Source organism: Oryx dammah, unplaced genomic scaffold (genome assembly GCF_014754425.2).
Source record: "Oryx dammah isolate SB20612 unplaced genomic scaffold, SCBI_Odam_1.1 HiC_scaffold_25, whole genome shotgun sequence".
NCBI classification, from domain to species: domain Eukaryota; kingdom Metazoa; phylum Chordata; class Mammalia; order Artiodactyla; family Bovidae; genus Oryx; species Oryx dammah.
This window is the reverse complement of record NW_024070209.1, coordinates 94296983-94321864: the sequence shown is the minus strand read 5'-3', so window position 1 is coordinate 94321864 and position 24882 is coordinate 94296983. Positions and strand designations below refer to the sequence as shown.

The window sequence follows — 24882 nt, the reverse complement described above, 5'->3', positions numbered from 1 at the left end:
CTAGAGAAAAAGCATTCAGAAATACACATTTAATCCAGAAATCAGTTGTTACTGAAAAACCACTTTATATTCATAAGGCTTTTGATAATGTATTTGAATTTATGGGGTCTGTTTTGTTTTTGTTTTTGTTTTTTTCGATAAATGAATCACATGTGACCAATGGAATAATTTCCTGAGGCTTAGGGTATTGCTGGATACAAAAACCTTTTTTGTTCTTAGAAAGTTAGAGCTGGAAGGAACCTTTAGGTTCATCTTGTGAACATGCACAAATGATTATTTCCTCTCCCTCTTTTAGGGGTAAGGTAACAGTGAAATGAGAAGTGACAATTTGTAGTTAGCTGTGAGTGGCTATAAGAACGTTAATATCAACCAACATTTATTTGTTTGTGCCAGGTTGCGTGCTAAGTGCTTTATGCATGATCTCACTTTATTCTTTTAGTTCCGCGATAGGGCTGTTAACATCTCTAATTATAAGTCAACAAACTGAGGCTTTAAAGAGGTGCAGTCATTTTCCTGTCCTTAACTTTCCTCCCTACTGACTCCCATAGAGAGTCCCTCTTAGGAGTTTTGTTTCTCTTTAGTCCTTAATAGTCACACCATCACTTTGTGTTTCTATAGGTCTAGACAGTTTTCACATTTTAAGTCCATTTTTCATTTGCTCTCATAAAGAGAAGAGAGGCAGTGTGGTATATAATAATGCCTAGGAAATAGCCTAGGCATTTAGTCCTGAGTTGTAACACTGGTTTCTCATTTTGTGACTGCCTTACCTTTAACAAATTCTCTCCTCTTTCCTTCTTTATAGAAGGGACACCTTGATGCCTTTTTAAAATTTTTTAAAAGTTGATCAGAGGCCTTTATTCTCGCCCTCATCATTCATGAAGCAACCTACACAAGACATTTTCTTTTTCTCTGCCCAAACTGGTAACAGCTGCAGCCAGGCCTTTGAGAGTTAAAGGGGAGCAGGAACAGAGAGCAAAGATTGTAAGCTGGCGGCTCACAGGCCATATTCAGCTTGTAGAGAAATTTCATTTGGGTCACATACTGTATTTAAAAAGTAGTGGCAAATAATTATAAATTGGGAGCTTTGAATTTAAAATATGGATTTCCAGCTTTTTAAAAAATTTTTTGATAAAAATATAAAGTGGGATATAATCTGGGACTGAGTGGCTATTGTTGCCTTTAGAAGTGAGAGCGAGTGTTCTGGTATGTCAGTCCTTGTGGTTCACTTCCCTATTTCCTGTCTGCCTGTGCCTTCCTGTGAATTTGCAGGTCTTCATCTTCATGGTCCTGGCCCCTCAGTAAGTGGATATGAGGTTAATATAGCTGTGCAGCAAGGCCAGTGGAATAATTCCCTCTTTATACAGTGGAAGATACCAGGGTTTATGAGTCATATGGCAGGAAGCCTAGTCATACTTACCCAGTTCCTACCCTGACTGTACTGAGTCTTTATGTCAGCAATTTCCATTTATTTATGTATGTAATCATCATCCTAATACTAGAGAATTATCACCTATCAGATTCTTCCAGGACAGTGTAAGAACTTGCTAAAGTACATCTGTTGTCAGGATAACTGGACACTTGTGATTTTGATTTTAAATGCAAAGCTCCCTCTTGTGGTTTGTGTGGTGCATTACATTTAAAACAATTTTTAAGCTTGTAAAATTGCAGTAAATAGCCTACTTCAGGATTGCTTGCAATGTCATTTAAAGCATTTAGCTAAATCTAGCAGATGTTTCTGTTGATCTCTTTAGAATGTTTCAGAAATTCTAAAATCTCTTGTTTCAGTGTTTTGTTTTTTGGTTAACATACTGTGTAAAAGTTGAATTTTATCAAAGTTTTGAGAAGAAAACTTAAAATTTATGCCAGGATCATTATGGTTTTGTCTTTTGACATTTTTGTTAGTTACATAAAGTGAGTCACTAGTATAAGGGGGAAAAAAGCATAGATTTTGACTTTAGAATGTTGCTTCAAATCTTGTCTACAGTGCTTACATTGTGTGACATTAGCCTGTTCACTTCACTCTTCTTAGCCTCAGTTTCTACCTCAATAAAATGTGGATAATAGTTATGTTTCTCTAACTTTTGGGGAAGGAAATGAATAAAGAACCAAGCTTATGTGGTGCCTTGTACAGGGCCTGCTACACAGTTAAATCCTCATTCAGAGGCTGAAATAGAGTACAGGGTATACTCTTATTGCTATTTTTTTCCTCCTAAATAATCCATTTTCTTGTATGTGAATCAGTGAGAAAAGAGGGTTTGATAAACAGAAGTGAGCATCTTTTTCTTTACTTAAAACAGTACTTTTATTTTTCTTCTTTGACTAGATGTAGAAGATGTAAATGATACTTGTTCCTTCTGAACATGGAACCTTCTTATTGAGTCTATCAGAGATGTTTGATATACTAGTCTATATTCTGGAAACTATTTGAATATGCAGAGGCTTTAAAAACTTATTTTATTGTATTCCCCCCGCTTAACAAAAGATATGTATATTCATTGTAGAAAATTTTGAAAATACTGAAAAGCCCAAAGAAAAAATTAAAACTTTGCCATTTAGGGAGAGTCACATTTTGGCTTTGTATACACATTAATACTTCTAATCTTTTGTTTGTTTGTCCATTCGTTTGATCATTCCTTCTGCCTTTCTTTCCATAAGTGCATGTTCACAGTAAAAAAGTGAATATATGTTTAGATAGATTAAAAAAATACAGAAATTATCTGAATTTCTGCCACGCATAAGCAGGTGATGCTAACAGGTTAATGTACATTCTTCAGGGTTTTCCCTGTGTTTTATAATACATGTTTTGTTCTATAAGAATGGGATCCTAGTTGTGCTTTCTATCTATATCTATCTTTTCACCTACCAGTCCATCTTGAGTAGTTTCCATGTTGGAATATTTCAAAAAGAAAATAATCTTTTTTTTATAAATTACTATAAAAGTAATGTATGATCATTGTAAAATATTCAGACACTACAGAAATGTGACAGGAAGGAAGTAGATTTCAACTGACATTCTGCCACTGAAGCACATGTACTATGAAGCTTTGAGATCTGTTTTTTGAGGCTTTTATACTCTGCATGTGTACATCCTCATATATGTGTTTGCAGGGGGTGGAATACTGTTGCGTTGTTTTGTAACTGACCTTGTTCACATAATAGTGCATCATGGTATTGTTCCCATCAGTAGATGAGCTAGCTCAGCATCGAGGGATTTTAACCTTGAGCCTGTGGAGGAGTTCTGTAGACCTGTAACTGCTGAAAGAGTGAAAAACGTGTGTGTACACTAATTACGGGTGAAGATTCCACAGTTTTAATCACTCTTTTAGAGGGGTCTATGCCCCATTAAAATTTAAGAGCCATTGAGCAACATCTTAATTTTTGTTGGATCACAATAATCTATATTATTAACCAATTTTTAAAGAGTAACAATATTGCCTGTTTTAAGATGTTTAATTATAAGGTATTCTGTGGATCCTTTGGAGTGTAGAATCTTTAGGTGCTTGTGTTATTAATTCTTTAGGCTATATTCTAAAATAAATTCTTAGAAGTGGAATTGCTGGGTCAAAGATAGGAACATTTAATGTTTTAATACATATTGCCAAAATTGTAGCCGAGAAAGATTGGTCTAAGTTGTCCTACCATCAGTTGTGTATGAAACACGTGGCCTGATTTTTAACGATTGTGTAGTGTTCTGTTGTGTAGCTAGGTGTATTAGTTTAGGTAATTCTGACTGTTGCCACTTTTTTAGCATCATAAATAGTTACTGCAGTAAACATTCTTATGAATTCATTTCTGCATATTTATCCTTTTATATTTTTAGAATTAGATTCCTGGAAATAGAATTTCTGGATCAATTTTTAAGGATTTCATTGACTTGCCAAAATAGCTTAGTCTCTTTTAAAGGCATCAAGCAGATTATGTTTTAGCTTGGAAGGAAACTAGCTGGTTATTATTGACTTTAACTGAACAGTCTGTTTGGCAGGATATATATATATACACACACATATATATATATAGTGGATCAAGCACTGGGCTAGAGTGGGAGTGATGGGTCGTGATTCTCTGGCTTCTCACCCCAGAGTTCCAAGAACTACTCTTGAACCTGCTGCCAGCTCATGTGGCTTAGGACCAATTTCTTCCCCTGTCTGGGCCTCTCTTCCCTCTTGAGACTGCTTCTAAAATCCTTCCCTGCTCTTTATTTTTTCACTTATAAATGGAAGATTTGAAGTAATGAATTGGTAATCAAGGGATGCAGGAAGTATTGGACTTGACCTAGAGCACTTCCTGATGGGTAACTGTCTCAGGCAATCTAAAATTAGGACTTTGGTTTTTGTGTTAATTTATTTGTATCAATTTTAATGATTTTATCATCAGGCAAATTCAGCATGTTTTAGTTTCATTTTTCTTCCCAAAGAGCTAAAGGCTTACATTGAAGAACTTTAAATCCAGCATGTTTATCCACTATAGCAGTTCTAATGGTAAAAAAATTGATCCATATATAGGGAAAGAAATCTGTAGAAGTGTAAAACCAACCAAGTGGAGGGTCCAAGGAGCAAATATGTACAGAATTAAACAGATGGGGTCAGGTGGAAAATGTCTCCCATGTTCCTGAGAGAGATGGCTTTAAACTGTGGACAGTAGCAACGGGTTTATAAACTGTCATGGAGTTATATCATGGTTCACTTCCCTGCATAATGAAATACTTTTTTCTTTTACTCAGTATGAGCTCTTATCTGCCATAATTTTGTGGATTTATTCAAGGGGAAGGTATTTTGACAAAAGTGATTTTCCTGTGGTGACGTTGATAATTTGAACAGTTTTAGTTTAACGACAATTCACCACTGACTTGGAAGGGACCTTATTTGCGAATCACATAGAGGTCTGATGGGAGGGGTGTTCATGATCTTCGGAGTAAGCCACGCTTGGCTCTGAGACTTTCTAGTGACTTTGGGTTGGTTTTTCCTTTTTTACAATAAGAATTATAGTGTCTTCTTTTGAAGGGAGTTGTGAGGCAGAGATGATGTAAGGCACATGGGTGCTTCATACAATTTACAGTTTTTTTTTTTTTTTACAGTTTTTTTTTGACTGATAGATGTTCATATATGTTTGCTCCATTCCTTATTTTTTTCCCTATCAGAACAGTAGCTATTTAATGAAGCAATAGTAGTGAAAGAAAAACTTTTTGTTGTCTGACTTCTCATGCAACTTTTGAATAAGTTATAGTGATGCAATGTAGACTCATTTTTTTTTTCTTATGCATGCTCTGATCACCAGGTATCAAGGTTACATTGGTGCAGCCCTAGTTTTGGGGGGAGTAGATGTTACTGGACCTCACCTCTACAGCATCTATCCTCATGGATCAACTGATAAGTTGCCTTATGTCACCATGGGTGAGTGTAATGTTTCTGTGATGTTTCAGAATCCTCTTATTTACCAAAGTAGTCTCTAAAAGAGCTGGTTTATTTCCCGATAGAGGAGGCAGCACAATGTGCTTTGATCCCTTCTACAAATATCTGTTGATTTCTTTCTGGGGATTAGGCCTGTTTTGTGTGCTTGGGATATAGCAGTGAACAAAATTTAGACTAAGTGTCTTGCCTACAAGGAGTTTATATTTTAGTGGGAGTGGACAGACAATAACAACAGCTTTATGTTAGAAAGTGATAAATACTAGGAGAAAAAAACATAATGTAAGTGATATTATACCACAGTTATGCAAAGATACTACTTTTGGGGGAAACTGAGTTAACGATGTACGAAAACTTGGTTTATTATTTCTTACATCTGCCTGTGAATTGACAATTATCTCAAAACAGAAAGTTAAAAAAAAATTAATGCAGTGTAAGGGGACTTGAGAATGTTGGGGTGGAAGCCAGGTAATACTGTTAAACTGGAAGGTTACAATAGATTCGTGAAGAATGTGAGGTTTGAGTGAAAGGGGCTCCCAGGCAGAAGGAAGACTGGAGGCCTGCCTTGGGGAACAGGCCTGGTACGTGCAGAGAGTTTTTAAGTGACAGAGTCTCTGTTTGCCGTTTAATCGCTGAGGGATCCTGGACATTTAAGGTTCCTCTCTCAACCTTGATTTCCTCACTCTGAAATGATGTCAGTAATACCCACCATGCATACAGGTTATGATGATTAAAAATAATGCATGTAAACCATCTGGCCCAGTGCCTGTTCTATAAATAGTAGCTACACTTTTTATGTCAGCTTGGTACATTTGTATTTTAGCTCTAAATGCTAAATGAATATTTTCTTTAATAAGTAAAAAAAAAAGTGATAAAATTACATTAGAAGAGTTGGGATTTTTGAATTTAACTCTCATGCTCAATTTCTGAGTGAAATTTTTGCATATATCCAGAAATTTGAACAGGCCATGTGTAACTGGCGTTTTTCTAGATGTTGTTTAACTTTCACATTTTTTGTCTTGGTATCTTGGCTCTGCAGAGCCAGGGATGACTGCTGCCTTGAATAGTCCGAAAATTGTTAGTGTGTTAGTGTGAGACTTTGCTATTTCATTGCGTTTAATACTCAAGCCTCTTATGAGGTTTGTATATAACAGATGTTCCCTGTTTGTGAGAAGAATGATTTGCCCCCAGATACCATATGGAATAATTATTTTAAAATGAAGATAGAGTAATTTTAGAATTGTTTTGAATTCTTTGTTCCATTTTATTTGTTATCTCCATCAAGATACCGTTTTTATTTCTCCCTATCTGGTGACTTTAAATGGTAGTAAAGGTGGAATAGTCTTTTCTATCAAGTAGTTTCATTTCTTCTTTTTTTAATTAAAAGAATTTTCACACTTGCAAGAAGGTAACAAGAATGTACAATGAATAGTCATATATACCCTTGACTCATTTTTGTTACCTAACATTTTACCACATTCTTGCTCGCTCTCTGGTGCATTTTTGCTCTGTGTGTGTGTGTGTGTGTGTGTGTAACCATTCGAGAGTAAATTGTGGACACTATAACCCTCTATCTCAAAATCCTTTAGAATGTTCCCTTACATCACCTTGATGACATCATCAAAATCAGAAAATTTAACATTGGTACAAGGCCTTTTCATTTTTACGATGGGAAAATTGAGTTGGTTTCTGTTGCTTTTGAACTGTAGTAATTTGTCTTATGAGCATCATCCCAAACTTAGGGAAGGTTGTTGAAAGTGAGTAAAGCAGATTTGTGTCTGCTCACTTCATTCCTGCAAGTCCACTTTGTGCTCCGTCCTGGCCAACAGTGATCTTGCTTCCCTCCAAGTCCAGTATGAGTCCATGGTGATGGCTCCACACTTCGGCTTAGAAATCATGACTCTCCATAGTCTGGCTTTGCTTTCATAGAAGATTAAGAAGAGCAAGATACCAGTAACATCCGATTTTAGATACAGAAGTAAGTTGTTACTTTTAAGGTTTAGTTTGTTTGTTCCCATCTGTTCATTTATTTATCAACTATTTCTTGAGTGCCTTCTGTGTAATAGCACTGTAGCAGGCTTCACAGAGCAGTGAATGTCTGGATCTTGCCGTCAACATACTCTCAGTGTAATGGGGGAGATGTATAAAGACAAGGGCAGTAGGTACAAAGGCCAGTGGAGGCCCAAGGGAGAAGTGGTCACTTCTAAACTGGTAGATTTCAGGGAAAGCTTCACTTCACTTGAGCTGAATCTTAAAAGAAGGATAAGTTACTTTCACTCATTTATTAGAAGTTTAGCCTCTACTATGTGCTTGGGGGGTTTCCCAGGTGACGAAGTGGTTGAGAATCTGTCTGTCCTTGCAGGAGATGCAGGAGACATGGGTTTGCTCCCTGGGTCGGAAAGATCCCCTGGAGAGGGAAATGGCAAGCCGCTCCAGTATTCTTGGGAAATCTCCTGGGCAGAGGAGCCTGGCGGGCTACAATCCTTGGGGTCTCTGAGAGTTGGATACGATTGAGCCACTGAGCATGCATGTGCTAGGTCCTGGGAATGTAGTGGTCAGGACAGCACTTATCCTCAGGGCTTATAGTCTTGTGTATGAGATAGGAATTAGACAATTAATCTGATACACATTAATAAATACACATTAATCTGAAAGAATGCGCTGTGCTAAGTGCCCTGAAGGTAAAGAACAATAATTATAAGGGAGAATTTCTAACAGGAAGGAGTATGTGGATAATGGGAGTTTGGAAAGTCCTTATTGGACAAGTGACAGGAAAACATTTTCAAATGAAAAGTAATTTATGAACATGACGAAACATTCAAGTGTGGGAAAATATGTGAAAGCTAAGTCCCTATTTCATAGCGCTGAGAGTTTACTGTGTGTTTTCTCAGGAGGTATTTTATGATCCACCTTTATAGATCCCTATTATCTGTTATCTATCTGTGTATTCCTGTTAAAAATACACTGCTGAAGTTATGCTATAAATATTGTTCCATTCCCATTAACTTGTTTCGAAGAAAATTTTGTATCAGTGCCTATAGATTGATATCAAATCTATAATAACACTGTCCTAGAATTGTACTGTATGTCTGTACCAGGACTTAAGTGACCATTTGTCCTGTTGATGAGTGTGTGTCTTGGTGAGCTTGTATAAATGCATCTGATAAATTCCTGGTAGTGGAGTTTCTGGATTAGGGTGGGCATGCATATTGCTCAGAATTCTCTGTTGAAAGCATTAGAATCACTGGATGATCTAGGAAAGGAATTTTTTTTTTTTCTTTTTTTAAGGATAGTAGATGACTCACAGAATAGCTGGGAGGGCAAGACCTGGGTTTGGGGCTGAGAATAGTATCGGAAAGCATGCTGCCGCATGGGCCCCATTGGAGGCAAAGGTGGAATCTGCAGACAGCACCCCTGGCCTGGCTGGTGCAGGCCCAGCTCACTCCTCACTCTGCTGCCCCGGTTGCCTCGTCTAGAGCTGAGGCTTCCTGCCATCTCACTCACTGTCAGAGAGTTCCTTCCAGGAAAGGGTGGGTGCTAGATTGCTGATGGTGGGTAAAGTTCAGTCATCTGTTCGTAGAGTGGTGGGGTTCCCCAGACACAGGAAGTACCGCTTCTGGGCAGCCCCTAAAAGTGACAGGTGACTGACCGTACAGTGCATCTTACCTTTTGAGAGCTGTTGCCAAACTGCCCTCCAAAAAGATTGTACTAATTTGTATTCCACCAGGAGAATGTGAGAATGCCTCACTCTCATAAGCTCTCCTACTTTGGGTATTCTTGCCAGTCTGGTAGGTGAAAAATGGGAAAACGTAGCTCTTAAACTGAGACCTGAATGGTAAGTAGGAATTAGCCAGGAATTTGCCACCCTGCTCCCTACCTGCCAGAGAAAGATTTTTCAGGTCCTGCGGTGCACAAGGGACCAGTATGGTCAAAGGCCAGAGTTTAGCTGGATGGGTGAATTGAGTGCAGTGGGTGAGGGGAGTGCTCCATGCAGGGGGCACAGCAGAAGCAAAGACAGGGAGGGATGAGGATGTCTGGGCTTTGAGGAGGGTGGAGGAGAGGCAAGGCTGGAGAGCTAGTCTGGAGAGTCCCATCGTACAGGCTGAGTTGTCTGTGTCCTGGATGTTCCCATCTACTGTTTCAAGCAGGAGATGATAGGATGAGATTCGTCGTTGGAGCAGGCTAGCAGCCGTGGGAAGGAGGATTGGCATGGGGAAGTCTGGAGGCCGAGAGAGAGGTAACATCTGGCTGGAAATGTTGAGAGTATGGATGGGTCCAGGGGTGACCACGGTCGTCCTGGAGACCGCTCAGAAACCAGCCACTTGGCCCCATTGCAGCCTCTGACCATCTTCTCCTGCCCTCCTCCAGTGCCAGTTCCTTCCCTGCAGGAGCCACCACGGGAGAGCCCACCCATGACAAGGTCATGTGGAAGAGAACTGTTAAGCAAGGCTTCAGGACTCAACAGGCTCCTTAGGCTTTCTCGAGCATCTACCCCAAAACCAGAATCTGTCTGTTTTACTATTTCATGACTTTCACCAACTCCTCTGACATTAACAGGGGGCTATTCCTGACCACCTTGCTCAACAGTTCTCTTCCACATGACCTTGTCATGAGTGAGATCTCCCGTGGTGGCTCCCGCCACTTCCCACTCTCAACCTCAGTGCTCCTCCACTGGGGTCACCTCCCTTCCAGTCCGGCTCTGGACCCTTTTTCCTGTTTCATTTCCTCTTCCTCCTCTGCTCGTACTTCAGGGGTTTGTGGCAACAGGACCCTCGCCCTCTGTGAGCTGCCCTCACTTCCTACTGCTGCCGTGCTGCCTCCTTTCAGAAATGCCTTTTCTGCCGGGAATGTTCCCTCGCGACTGCCTCAGGCTGTTAGCAAGTCCCTCTCCAGGAACTTGGTGTGAGACTTGATTCCAGGATTCAACCTTGTCCATCCTCTGCTGTCCCAGCCCTTGTCCTTCTGCTCCTGCAAGAGTCAGAGGTCTCTGTCAGTAGAATCTTACTCCTAGAGTCTGTGTGATTCAATGACTATTAGATGTTGAATTAATTTTCTGATTCTCTAACTTGGTTGTATATGTATGAAACCTAGTGTTAGAAACCTTAACTGCTGTTTATTGTTTGTGAACAGGTTACAGAACCCCTAGGGGAGAGTTGGTTTAGATTGTGTTCCATTTGTGTGGCCCCAGTTGGGCCGTTAAGAGAACAGTACAAAGCATTGCATATATGATAGGTCCTTTTTTTTAGCTTTGTATTATTTTAAATTTAAAGCTTATTTTCAGGTGTCCCTGTGCCAGTGTCTGCTCGTGCTGTCACATTATTTTTAGTTATAATTACCTGCAAGGGGTGCTGTCATTGCCTTCTTACTGATGAGAAACCTGAAACTTAGATTTACTGACCTGCCCATTACCACCGTGCCTGGGAGCAGCAAAGCTGAGATTTGAACCCTTGTCCTTCAGCCCAGGCAAGCCTGAGCTTACCACAGCTGCTTTGATTTTATCATCTTACAGATGTTACTTCATTAAGCTATTAAGCCTTGCTTCTGAATACTAAAAATATTTACACAAATTCCCAGGGGCATTTATTTGTTTGGCATATTTTTGACTGCTCTTTGTGAAGATTTTCTATCCTGCATATTAAAAACAGTATTTACTGAAACAGCTTTATAGTATCAAAGGAAACTTTTCAAAATTATACACAATTCTACCACCCGAAGACAACATGAATTTTATATTTTGTTTCTCTCTAATCCAAGTCCATTGTGAAGAGCAGCCTTTTATCAGAGAATGTGAAATAAAATAACAGTTTTTGTGCTGTCCTGGTTTTGTCTTTGTCATTCTCTTTGTTTCTTTTAGCCATTGTTCACTTTTGAGCAGGGCTTGATGCCTCTTTCCCTATGGTGGGAGCTGTGCTGGGCTGCCTTTCTTCCTGAAGAAGGAGTTGTTCTGGCTTCCCGTGGAGGGGATGGGGAGTTTGATATTGAGAGAGAACCCCAGAAATGCCAAAATGTAGTGGTTTTTGTTTTAATTCATGTGACTTACTTTGGGTGAGCTACAAAGCAAACCTCCAGCTACAGATGAAATAGAAGGCCCTCCTACTGAAATGGGCCCACTGAGCGTTAACATTCCCTGTGCGACTAAGGCTTTCCGTAAGCATGCTGTAAGTGAGAAAATGAGTATTTCATGTAAATTCTCATGTTTTAGTGAAATTACTGAGTTTTTTATTATGAAAAATAAAAAGATAGCTTTGTAATGGATCTTTTTTTTTTCCCCCTGAGTTATTTGACAGAGCTGGAAGCTACAAATTACCCATAAGACAGGGGTGTCTAAATTTTGTCTACCCATGGGCCTGAATTGGTGACTAGCCAGGCGCCTGAAGGCTACTCTTAATTTGCATGGAACAGAAGACACTGTCTTGCGCATCTCTTAACCTTCTGGCACAGCTCCTTGAGCATCGGGTCCAGGAGCCTCCTCGCTGAGGGCTCGCCTTCCTGAGGGTTTGCTTAAGAGGAGAAGATATCAAACGCCTCATGGTGTGGCCCTCGGACAGCTTTTGTCCTAAACCTATCTTGTGAAGAGGATGCTGACTCTAATGATAGCTGTGTTCCTCCGGTAGCTTGCCGGCTTGAGTGCCAGCAACTTGTGAGAGCCCCTTTACTGAGAGGATCTTTGCACTGCTCTGAGGTGGTTGCCATCATCCCTGTCTTATGAATGAGGATATTGAGGCTCAGAGAGGTGTGCTGAGGTCACACAGCCTGGAGGTGCGTGGTCTGGCTTGAGAACCCTGGGTCTCTGTGGCTTTTCCCCCTTGGCTTGGTTGTTACTGAGTGGTGTGTGGCAAGTGGTTCAGGCCAAATGTGATTTGATCCGTTCTCAAAAAAAGAAGAATGCACCCCTTAGGTTTCATTTAATTATTTTCCTCTTTAAGAACATAATTTGCAGGAGACTGCAGGTGATCGATTAGTGGAATTGTGGAAAGCTAGGCAAGATTTTTTTTACTTTTCTTTATTAAGAAAGGGAAAAGGGTTTTGGTGTTTTGTTTTTTTTTTAAATAGACAAAATGTGGGTTCTTTTAATTCTCAGATTAATTAGCTTATTCTTTTAACTTGCCAGCTTTTCTTTATTAAACAAACTGAAGTAGTGTCAGGAGAAGCTTGGGGACCATCTTTTGCTATTAGTTTGGCAGTGCTCCTTGTAGCTGCATTGGCAGCGTATATAAAATTTTTATTTTGCCCACTTATTCACATAGAGAATTAATATGAATGAAATTTAAAGCACGACATTCCTGGAAATGAGGCCCTTGGACAATTTAGGAATACTAACTTAAGGAATAAACATTGATATGCACCATTAGGGAAGGCTTTGGGTCACTGCCAGGGCCGTCCAGGTAAAATTCTCTCTCCAGATGAACTGGCTATACAATTTCCTAATTACTGGAATGTACCTCTTAAGTCCCAGTTTACAGAGCCCCCTAGCAATTAAAAAGATTCGGGACAGAGTAAACATACCAGATGTCTCACCTTGTGGGCAAAGAAGAGTCTTAGAATTAAGTTGGAACTTAGGAACATCAGTAGGGAATTCAGACCTGCCGTTTTTCTCCATATTTTTACTCTATAAAGTACAACCTTCATGCAGGCATTTTATTACCTCCACATAACTTGATTTGAAAAAATTTTCCTCTGCTATGTATATTAGACCAGTGCACTACAAGACGGCAAACATTTCTTCCACATTAATTTTCAACTCTGACATCAGATGTGAACTCTGATTTAGCACTGTATTTAGTTCAGTGGCCTTCTCAGAGGGCACATGCTTGACCAGAGCTACTCATCTAACCTCTCTGAACCTCAAACCCCTCATTTCTAAAAAGAAGCTGGCTGACTTTTTTTTGCTTGGTATCACTGGATCATTGGGAGACTGCGGTGTCAATGGAAGCACTACGTGCTTTCCCCTGCACATGTGTTGCGGCATCATTTTTAATTTTTCAAGGTAGCGTGGGGTTGTGAAAAGAGCTGGTCTTTGTAGTCAGACTGGGTTCAGATCCAAGTGCAACGTTGATTAGCTATTTGAGCATTGATTTCTCTTTCAGGAAAATGGAGGTTTTAAGGTCTGTTCCATGGGAAACGTGTGAGGATTAAGCAAGATACCACATGTAAAAATCTTTGTGTGTGGAACATCATTGATAATTTGGTGCATGGTATTTTGATAATTTTTGTGCTAACATATTCTCTGTGTGCAGTTCTGTGTACTAAGATTTTCCTGGCAGTTTTTCTTGCTTTGATTAAATAAGATGAATTTCAGAGGATTTAAAATGTGTGATGCATGGATTTTATGTCTTAAAGTTTATACCACTGTGGGATGCCAGGAATTAAGTAACTGAGAACCAAAAGCCCATGAAAGTTGTTTTATGCATCTTGATTTCCTGGTTGTTGCAAAGGTGGTACTAAGCCAATAGATGGTGCCGTTATGTTAGGAAATGAGAAAATATTTACTTCTACAATTCATCATGTTGTTTCAGGGAGTGTAACAGAGCCAGTCTTTGCTGGTTCTTCATCTGTTCTAATTAGTGTGGACTTTGTTCTTGATTCTGTGTAAAAAATATTAAATGTTACTTTTTGTAGGTTAAGTAGTGACGTATTGAATTAATATTAGGGTGCTCTTCCTTTTGTTTTTTCTGCTCTTGATGTTTTACCACTAAATCTTTTGTAGTTTGAATTTAGTCCTTAGTTTACAGCCAAAAATAAAACCCTTGCCAGGAGTATATTTCAGAAGTTAAATGCAGTGCGCACAGTTTTGGGTCCTTTGCTTTAAACCCTATTTCAAGAGAGTGAGGTTAATTATTAATTAGTTCATCTTTACCTGCTCTTGTTTCAAAATTGGCCCTACTACAAAATGTACTTTCTTATTCTTGGTAATATAACCTAGTGCTTGGTCATCTTTACTTCTTTATTGGACAGACCAAGAGGAAAGTCATTTTATATATCAGAAGACTTTTCATGTGGAGGTCATATAGCTAAGGATTTGCTGGCAACCATATCTACCATTACTAGCTGTGTGGTTTTGGTTAGGTTCCTTTACCTCTGTGATCTCAATTTTTTGTTTGTTTTTCATCTATAAAATGGATATAATACAGGTGAATAAAGTGAAAAAATATGCAACAGTGCTTTTGCACATTTTCCCCAGTATATAGGATTTATTATTCACCCAAGGCTCTGTGGACAAGATAAACCTTTACTTACATTTAAGACTAAGTGTGTTTTTATAAATTATTAAACTCTGTGGTCCTTTGTCCTTGAGGGTTCTGAGGGACAGGGAAACTTGGGAAAAGCCTGCAAAGGAATTAACTTGCAATTTGGGAAGCTGTTTTGAAATGTGGACTGGCGTAAAGGTGCCTTTGAAGGCCTGTCAGCTCCGACTGCCTCAAGCTCCCGTAGCGGGAGAGGGAAGTGTATGCCCTGCGGTCGGCGGTGCTGAGGGGCAGCTTGATCCCTGGCGGGGCCTGACGAGGGTGGGAGCCTGATTAGGAAAGGCAGGATAGCTTTAAGGTGCTTTTCATCCTCCATCTTATCCTTTCAACATAGCGTTAGTTGACTCCACTGTTTGAGTTTTCTGGCCTTAATACATTGTTGTAGTTCATTGAAATACATTAATAAAACACAACCTTCACTTTTTAGGCCTGAATGCCCCAAATGTTAATCTTTTCTTAAGAATAAGTGTTTATAGTCTGTCAGGTCAGTGAGATGTTGGCAGTTGCAGTTATAAGAAAAATCCCTGTTCCCTTTAAGTGGTGTTTAAAATGATTTACTTAGAATAAAATTTAACTCCTTTTTTACTACATTACATTTAGAAAAGGAACTGCATTTCTTGAGAAATTACTTTCTGAGTGAAAATGTTGCTGGGTGCTTTAAAATCTATTTCCTAGCATATTAAATGCAATATATATATTTTTTATTCATTGGGGATAAAAGATAGACTCTGACATTGAGGTACATTTGCTGATGAAAAGGAAGCATTCTTTCCCCTCACAAGGGGTTTAATGTAATACTCAGTGCTTACTCAGGAGTGAAAACATCAAATTAAACTGTTTATGCTGACAAAGGACGATTCTGGATTTCCGCAACCCATGCAAGATTGTCTGATTGCTTGGCCTGCCTCTCCAGAAGCTTTTGGCCAAGACTTATAATGAAATGCATGCATACAATTAAACCATTTCAAGTCAGTGTCTGAGTTTTCCCAGGCGGTGAGAGGAGTTCCACTGCTCTCTAGTGGCTGAGTGTGCTCCCCCAGCACCATCATTGTTTTATTTTCACAAGTCAGCTCTTCACACTTTGTCGGTGTTGGCCTGCAGAGCAGGCACCAACGCCAGGAGACCAGGCCTTGTAGACCAGAGCAGAGTGAAAAATGATCCCAGTCCATGGGTCTGTGAAAGCACCAACTTTTGTCCAGGATGAGTGGCCAGTTGAGTAACAATGAGCAGGTGTGAGTAAGCGCTCTGTCAGGGAGAGCTGACACTGATGGATGAGAACATTCTCTGCCTTGCTCTTTTATCGCTGCATACATCTTACACCCTGGCAGGCCACAGTGGCAAACAGGTCCTTGGGTGCTTAAAATGGACTGCTTCTTAGCAAAAGGAGCAGCTTTCTCCCTGAAAAGATCTGGTTAAATTGATTTGGGGGGAAAGCAGTAGAAATCCATTTCCTGCTCCTCTCAGAACTTCATGGGAAGAAATTTTAAGGACCTTCATTTGTATTAAAGCTGCCAACCCTGAGACTTGTTGAGTATGATTGTCTAAAAGAGCCCCTAGAGGGCAGGAACCTTGTCCTTATTTGTAATAGCGTGCTCTTACTGAGCTTTTTACTGTGTGCCAGGCGTCCTGTCTTAGACGTGCCATCTTGTTCAGATCTCAGCCAACCTATGAGGAAGACACATTCTGTCATCCTCCCCTTTGTGTTGGGGAGGCAGCCAGGGCAGTAGGGCCGCTGTCCTGTCGTTTCTGGGGCATCCTTCACCTTGTCTTGATGAGGTGGTGCCTCCTGGAGCAGTTGGGCAGTGCTGCAGGGCTTCGAGGGCCTCAGTGAGGTGCTGGGGGAAAGCAGGGAGGAAGCGCAGGGCTGTGCACGTCCTATGCATCTGTGTGTCCCAGAGCCTGCTGCCCAATGGCCACCTGGGATGGTCGGTTTGAAACAATGAGTAGGGAGTTTCACCTTCCGAAAAGTGGATGGGCTAGAGCCACCAGTGAAAGTTGCTCAGTCGTGTCTGACTCTTTGCAGCTCCATGGCCTATACATTCGTGGAACTCTCCAGGCCAGAATACTGAAGCGGGTAGCCTTTCCTTTCTCCAGAGGATCTTCCCAATCCAGGGATCTAACCCAGGTCTCCTGCATTGCAGGTGGATTCTTTACCAGCTGAGCCACAAGGGAGAGCCACCAGACCTAGGTTTGAATCTCGGCTACCCTTACTGCCTTTAAATTACCCGAGCCTCAGTTTCCTTGTCTATAAAATGAGGAATTACCTGTACCACATGAGTTTAGAGTCAGGGACAGAAAAACCCTTGGTAATTATTTTCCCTTCCCCAATGTGAGAATTTATGAGCCTAGACATGGTTAGAAAAAGCAGATTTCTACCTGATGACTTTTTGAGAGTTTGACTTGAGAGAGCAGCGGGTTTTAGAAAATTATTTGTGTTTTATTTATAGTTTCTTCAGCACGTCTAATAAAATAGATTTTACAATTGCTGGGTTTGATTTCATACTTTTAGTTAACCCTGACATGTATAAAAGTATAATTTCATGTTTCTTTTTAATCCCACTGTCCTTAAGCCATATTAGTGTGGATGTTTTTTAAATATATAGAACAGGTAAAAGCAGTATCTCAGTAAAATTTTCTTGATGCATTTTGAGTTTTGTCCAGAGATGGATTGTTCTCTCAGAAACAGGTTCAAATTGAGCCACTAAAGTAATGCTGATACACTAAGATCAGAAACACCCTCAGAGGGTTTACAAAATGGAGAGTAACTTCACTGTTTTATTTAATTTTTTTGAATGGGGCTATTTAAAAATAAATACTTTGGTACTTGAGTAGTATTGGTAAATAGTGAATGGCATCTGTTTAAAACATTTAACTAAAATCCCAGTCTCATTTGAATTTCCAAGCAAAACACAAATTAACTGTATCCAGATGTGTGTTAATTGTTCTGCTGAAATCTAAGCAAAAAGTTAGAAAGCATGATTTTGAGGCTAAGGGAGTTAAGAAAACTAGAGCTGTTTTCATGCTTACTTGCTAATCTTAATTTCAGGCATTTGGGTTTGCAGTCTGAGAGACAGCATGGGGAACAGAAGCCATGTTGGACACTTTAGATTCAGACAATTGGGCTCATGTTCCCAGATTTGCTAATTGTCTGCTGTGTGATCTGGGCAAGTTCCTTGTCTCCAGGATTCAGTTTTCCTTTCTGCGAAACGGGGCTGCACTTACCTGCCATGTCTGAGGAGCATAAAAAACTCTTATGTCTGTGCTTTGAAGTTTAATAAACACCAGGTTCACTGTGTCTGTTGGGGTCTGTTTAGTAAGTTGGTTGTCACATGGCAGACTTCTGGATAAGTGAGATCTGGCTTGGTGCTGGTATGCTCAGAGGACTTCATTGTTAAGATGATTTTACCTCTTTTTAAAAGATGTTGGTGCCTGTCCTAAGCCCTCCTAAGGACTAGTAGAGAGACATCATGTATTTATCTATCTGTGACAGTTGATTGCTGTTGTTCATTGGGATTGTTTATTCCTGCATGGGTTGACCTGCAGGCCCTTCTCTGCAGATTTCTGGACCAAGCTGCCTGCTGCTGCTACACAGCAGGACTATGACAGCTGGCAAGGTCTTGGTCTTCTGGGATATCTTTTTTCATCCCTTCACGATGTCGAATTCTTCAAGTGTGTATCTTAAAAAAATGTAAGTAATGCATTGTCATTGAAGGAAAATAAGAAAACACAAGTAAGCAAAAAGAGTACAGTTTGTTACAGAAATAAACATAATTTTAAAAACTTTTCTTCCACGTGTGTATAATATGTATTGTATAAGCATATCTGTTAATTTTGCTTCAGAACATGTTTTTCCCTCAGTACTCCAGTACTTTGGCCACCTCATGAGAAGAGTTGACTCATTGGAAAAGACTCTGATGCTGGGAGGGATTGGGGGCAGGAGGAGAAGGGGACGACAGAGGATGAGATAGCTGGATGGCATCACTGACTTCGATGGACGTGAGTCTGAGTGAAGTCCGGGAGTTGGTGATGGACAGGGAGGCCTGGTGTGCTGCGATTCGTGGGGTCGCAAAGAGTCGGACACGACTGAGCAACTGAACTGAATATTGTATTGTGGACATTGCCAAAAATTATTGTTGTGTTTAATCACCATGTATATGAATTTGTTTGTTTTCCCTATCTCGTGATTGTTGGTGCTGGACCTTTACATTTACCTCCAGTCTTTGATGTTCCTTTTTTTGTTTTTTATCATCTAAACTGATCAAAGTGTCATTTGGGTTGTTACTATTTATTTCTTTTGGATCTATCTCTAGCAGTAGAATTGCTGGTTTGGTGGGTACCTGTAGCTCTGTGCTTTCTGATTGATGCTTCTAAATTGTGGGTTAAAAAAGTTCCATATGTGCTTCTACAAGAATATGTTAGATTGCCCTTTCTAGCTGGGTATTCTTCTTGCTAATGTTTGCTAATCTAGAAGTCAAAAAAAGGCTATTTAGTTTCTATTTGTATTTATTTCTTTGATGACTAGTGAACTTGAGCAGTGTCTCTAAATGTGTATAGACCTCTTGTTTTCTTTGTAAACTGCTGTGTCATTTTCTTTGTTGGTGTATTGATAGTATTTATCTGTGAACTCTTTAATTTTTAATGCCCTATGTGTCGCACATATCTCTTGAGTTTCAGGACTTACATTTTACATTGTTTACAGATGCTAGTCTTTTTTTCTTTTAAAGCCAGTGGCCTAAATGTTATTAATAAGACAGATACTTCATTTTGAAAGAATGGCTGGAGATGTGACCCTTGTGGCATTTGTGCCTGAGCCTCCTTTTCCTGGAGGTCTGCGTCTGGGTTCCCCATGGAGTCATCTTGAATGTCTGTGGGTGAGTCAGGCCCTGGCAGAGGTGGGGAGCAGACTGTTTCCAGGGCGTCTCTTGAATTCTTCTGACGAACACCAAACCCGACAGCCAGGGTGAGGCAGTGCGCACCCAGCTGGCCGCAGTGGATGTGGCTGGGCAGAGCCGTCTTCATCCCCCACGGATGATGGGGTGGCGCTGTGTGCCCTGACCTCCATCCCGGTCTCTCCCTATGGCTGGCTGCCGAGTGGTTTGGGAGGTGGTGGTTGAGCAGGTGGGTGTGTGTGGATGAGGTGGAAGAGCTTGGGAAAGGACAGTGGATGCAGAGGTAAGTCAGTAACTAGGTGGCCATCTCAGCATTGCGCACACCCTCTCTAAATGCCAGTCCCTGAATCGTACCTGGTTTTTCTGATTATTTAAAGAGCTTTGTTCTGGAAGCAACACTGACTACTCAGTAGCTGTGGGTGGGCTGACAAAGGCAGACTTGGTGGAGGTTGCTAAGGAGCAGCTACCTGGAGACTGCTGAGGAGACAGAGCTCCAGTGGGGGAAGGCAGACGTCCAGGGAGGGCGTTTCTCTCCTGAGAGTATCACAGAGCTCAGACCTGACCGGGACCTGTAATAGGACATTGTTTTGTGGGTTTAAAGCACTTTTTTCCCTTTTGAAAACTGACTTCCTTTACATTTGATTTTGTCTTACGTTTGTTTTAGTATGGTAAATTAGGTAATAAATGTTCTGTTTCACTTTATCAAGACATTTACTGCTGTAGTCACTCTTTCAGGGCCCACTATTTCCCCAGCTTCTCCATTTGAACAGTTGTACTCAAATCAGCCCAACCTAATTCAGCATTTTTTTTTTTTGGTGCGCACTGTGTGCCAGGGACTGCTAGGTCTGGGGGATGCAGCTGTGAAGAGATGGACAGGTTGGCAGAGATGAAGGTGATCAGCTCTCATCACTTTAGATGTGGTGTGGTGCTTAAGAAAGGCTTCTGGGAAAAAGTCATCTCTCAGCTGAGGTTGGACGGGTATCTCTGCCTTCTGCGGATTGTGAGGGGCAGAGGGAGAAGCATGTGTCAAACGTAGACTTGAAGTGGTCTGGGCACTTAAGAAATTACTGTCAGCATAGCGTTGGTGGGGTGCCAAGTATGTGTGGATATTGGGGAGGTGGGGGTGGCCGAGGGAGCCTGAGACCTGGTCATGGAAGGTCACGTGTGTCTGCTTTGAACTGTACTGTGGCCTGTAGAACTTTCTGTTTGAGAGAATGACATAGGGTCACACCTGAGACAGAAATCCTGGCCTGTGCCTGTTAGTCCTGTAATCCTATACAGGAAGCTTTATTATGAGGATGACAAAATGATAGCATCGGGTGTGTGGCCCATGGTGGGCGCTCAAGCAGAAGGCTCTTGCTTCCTGTCCTTGGCTGCCTCCTCTCTCCTGTTAGAGGAGTTGAGGGCAGGCCTCTCATCCCTTGCTCCTAGACGCCTTCCTGCATTGGTGGACAGCATAGGCCCTCTGACGCCGGTACCTTCACCTGACAGAGCCTGCTGTCTAAAGCAGCGGACCCTGTGCCTGGCCCACTGCCCCCTGGCTTTTCCGTTTGTTTATTCTTTGATGGGAAACCAGGCCGTTCTGACTAATCGTCTAAGGTGGCCTTGCTTTTGGAGTAAAAAAAAAAGAGAGGATTTTTCCTTCAGAGTAAGAGGTTAGTAGGTTTGATGATGAAATAATTGGAATGTCTACAGACGTTATAATGGTTTATAGGAAAAATGGGATAAAATATTTAAACATTTTGTGAGTCGGATGGCTGCCTTATTAACATGAAATTTGTCTTAATGGTTTATTGTATATAGTTTTAAGTGGCGTTGAAGTAAAATCCAGAAAACTCGAATGAAATTATATTTAAAAAGACAAGTCTCATTGAGTTTACCATCTTTTTTCTTTTTAATGGCCAGCTCCTTCCAGTTCCTTCCCCTGGATGCATTGCCTTGAGATTATGTGAGGATTTGCGTGTTGTTCTCTTGCCATTTTGGGTGATTGCAGTCATATTTGAAATTCTGTCTTCTTTCTTCTGGATAGCAGACACACATTCAGAGTTTCCTAGAAACCTGTTGACCAAGTCAGTGCACTGCATTTCCTAACACTTCTGTGTATTTCTGAAAAGGGGGCGCCAAAGTCCTCCTTTCCTAAAATGCTAGGAGCAGGAGCTAGTTTGCAAGTGATTTAGAAATTGTTTTTAGTGTTGAATTTCCCTTTCTTTTCAGATATATTTGGAGTCTGCTTATCTTTGATTTCAGAGGAAACAGCATCAGGCAGTTGATCAAGCTCTTGTTTTCCTGAAAACGTCTCAGCTCTGTGCACGTGTGTGTCACCGGTGTGTGTTGGGGAGTGTGCTCTCAGTGGAGAAGCAGAGGTACCTACGCGCAGTGAGGGTCCCCGTGTCCCTTCTGTGTGAACCTCTCCTACACCTTCCAGCTCTAAACATCACGGTCTCTGGTTATGTGAGACGCATCCACCGCATTGACAGACTTTCTTTCCTACGAGTTTAGGTTTAGCGTGCACTTCCACTTAGAGAAATTTTGTCTTCAGTACTGTTTCTCATGAAAAAAAAGCTTTTGAGAAAGGAAGAATTACTGTATTGGGAGGGAAATGTTTTTCATGTCTTAAAATTTTAGATGAAGCTAAGCAGAAGGAAATATATGTGCTCAGGAAAAGTAAAAGTAAAATTAATTTACTGTGAAACTGTCAAAGAGACGGTGGCCCAGGAGAAAATACAGAGCTTGTAGCCTTTAGGGAAAGATGGCTTTAAGGTCAGTTAAGTTTTTCCTTTTACAGTAACTGATTACAGTTTTCCACAAATGTGTTAGTTCTTAGTAAATAGCCATCTTTCCCCTGTCTTTTTCCAGCATGTATTTCTGGCCTCTGGTGTGTGTATCCTTGGGCTCTTTGCAGAGATATTCTTGGACCAGGCTGGAAAAGAAGTATTTTTTTCCCTGTGGTTTCTTTATTTGCAGTTTTCTTGTTTCTTCGTGATAGTTGTCCTTTGTTTTCCACACGAAACCAGCTTGTTTTTTACTGTGGAGTTCGAGATTGGTTCTCACTCATGCCTTAAAACAGAAACTTAGGTTACTTTTCCCCCTGATCCTTGAAACTCAGAGTAAATGTGTACGTTTTAAAGCACTGGTGGACTTTGACTCTGTTTCCAGGTTTTCCAGGACACATATACTATGAAATTCCAAAGCTGGATTTTGGTAAATTTGTGTAGATATATCTAGTTTTATTTGGGCGCACTAGTTTTATATCTGTTTAATTCCTGTTTCCTTTCCAAAGGGCTTTTAATATCTCTTCAGGTTCCTTTTTTTTTTTCTTCTTTAAAAGAGGAGAAAAAAATTGTGAGAGGGGAAATGGGGTTGCCTTTTGCTCCCAAAGCCTAAATGAATAGTCATTGCCTGTAATGCCGTCTACACTCGTCGCTTCCCACTGCTTCAGATGTGATGTATCCGGTGCTGTGAAGGTAATGATCCTCAACCGCAGCAATATTCCCTAACAGGAGCATCTGTCATATTCATCGGGATTACCATGCTCATTGATTTGTGTCTGTAAATCTGCTGTTTCTACCCTTTAAATTTGATCTATAATTGGACCTCCTTAAATGGTTCAGATAAGCTAGTCTGTATTTTCTCAATGCAGCAATGCTGTCAGCTTCTCCTTTTTCATTATACATTCAGCAGACTTGATAAAATCAGCAGGACACCTCATTTGAAACTGTTTAATCGCTGCCTTTTTCCTTTGCTAAACCATTGAGGTGGTCAAGCGGTGTACACAAATCATTTTAAATAGAAAATATGGTTTTCTCTGTGACCCAGCTAAATAGATAGTGTTATGCAAAACAAGTTAAAAAGTAATAAATGCCAAAAAAATCTTCTAATTGGAGTAAAAAATTGTGGGCAACTCTATCCTCTCTCCAAAAGTAGAGTATCCTGAAATATTGCCAGAACCCTGTAAAGACAAGATGATGGTTTTCTAAAGATTCTCTGGTTTCTGAACAAAGCAAGTTTAAATTTTCCAGTGGTGCTGAGCTGCCTTTTGCATCCCTTCAAAGGGAGCCCATCCTTATTTGTAATGCCTTTACATCCTGCTTTTGTAGGGAGAAATTTGTTGTCTGTTAATATCTATGCAGCATAACCTTTCAGCCATTTGCTATTGTGATAATAAATTTTTGTTTCTTTGTCTGTCATTTTGTCTACTCAGCTGTTACTCTTCAAAGTACAAACTAAAAATAATAGCTCCAAATAAATGCCACATAATAAAGTGTTTTACAGATGCAGCTGGAATAACCTGGTGGCTGCAACACCCAGTCCTGTTACCATTGCTGGTACTGTAGTTTCTTCCCGTGTGTCAGGGTGACTTTACCAGGGCCAGCTCATTAAAACAATCTCTTCTTTCTAACTGGCTTGGTATTTAGCGCTATACCCAGCAGCCTGCCAAGGCACAGTTGTGAAACACAAGAGTCGCAGCGCAGGATATATGAAATTAAGTGGCATTCACTTTTTTGAACAAATACAAATTATCCATAACCTTATTTTCTTGCTTCAGGACTTTACTGTGAATAATTTGCAGTTACTCCTGTGAGTAGGTTAGAAGTGGGGCCAGTTGCAGGTTTACCTGAGATAGTGGTAAGTGAGACCCTAGGCTTTTAAAGAGCACTGTTTGCCTGATTTTTGTGGCCCTGTCATATTAATGTTTATACTGTGCTTGAAAGTGACATTGGGTGTGTTTGCCATTTTCGCTGCCCCACAGTAAACTTGAGAGGGAGAAGCTGAGAGTTGGTAAACATGCTAAATAAACATGCATCTTTTCTTTCCTATAGGTTCGGGCTCCTTGGCAGCGATGGCCGTGTTTGAAGATAAATTTAGGCCAGACATGGAGGTATGTAAGTCCCTACAGTTCTGTTCTCTTTCAGATGATATTTCTCATATGTTGGACATTTACGAATTGATCACTGATTCCTCCAAAGTTTGAACAGCAAACTTTGCTGCTGTTAGTTGGCATGCTTTTTGGCACAGGTACTGTGTTTGCTCGGAAGACTGGTTACTCGGGAAAGCTTCAGTTTGTAGTGGCCCTGCTGTGCTCTCCCTCAGCCTCGGGGAGGCTACACTGTTCAGTTTTTTCCGTTGGCCTTTGGGCTGTCTGGGCGTCTTCTTGATTGTAAATGTGTGACAGTGTAGGATGTTTTCTTGTGCACTATCACAGTGTCTCAAAACAACAGGTTTTCTCACTAAGAATAGAGTAACTGTGTATGTCTCTACATCCTGTCACACACACCTGGCCCGAAAATGGGGGCGGTTTGAAAAACCCCTTGTTGAGTGTTCTGCATCTGGCAGAGGATACCT

At 40.7% G+C, this 24882-nt stretch overlaps 1 protein-coding gene across 2 annotated transcripts in view; it reads left to right on the top strand.

Moving 5' to 3' along the window:
• PSMB7 (proteasome 20S subunit beta 7) overlaps positions 1 to 24882 on the top strand; it is a 56458-nt gene that overhangs the window by 2927 nt on the left and 28649 nt on the right. For both annotated transcript variants that reach the window (XM_040225100.1, XM_040225101.1), the window contains exons 5-6: positions 5275 to 5390; positions 24360 to 24418. In XM_040225100.1, the coding sequence (XP_040081034.1) occupies positions 5275 to 5390; positions 24360 to 24418 (175 nt within the window). The remainder of the gene's footprint in view (positions 1 to 5274; positions 5391 to 24359; positions 24419 to 24882) is intronic.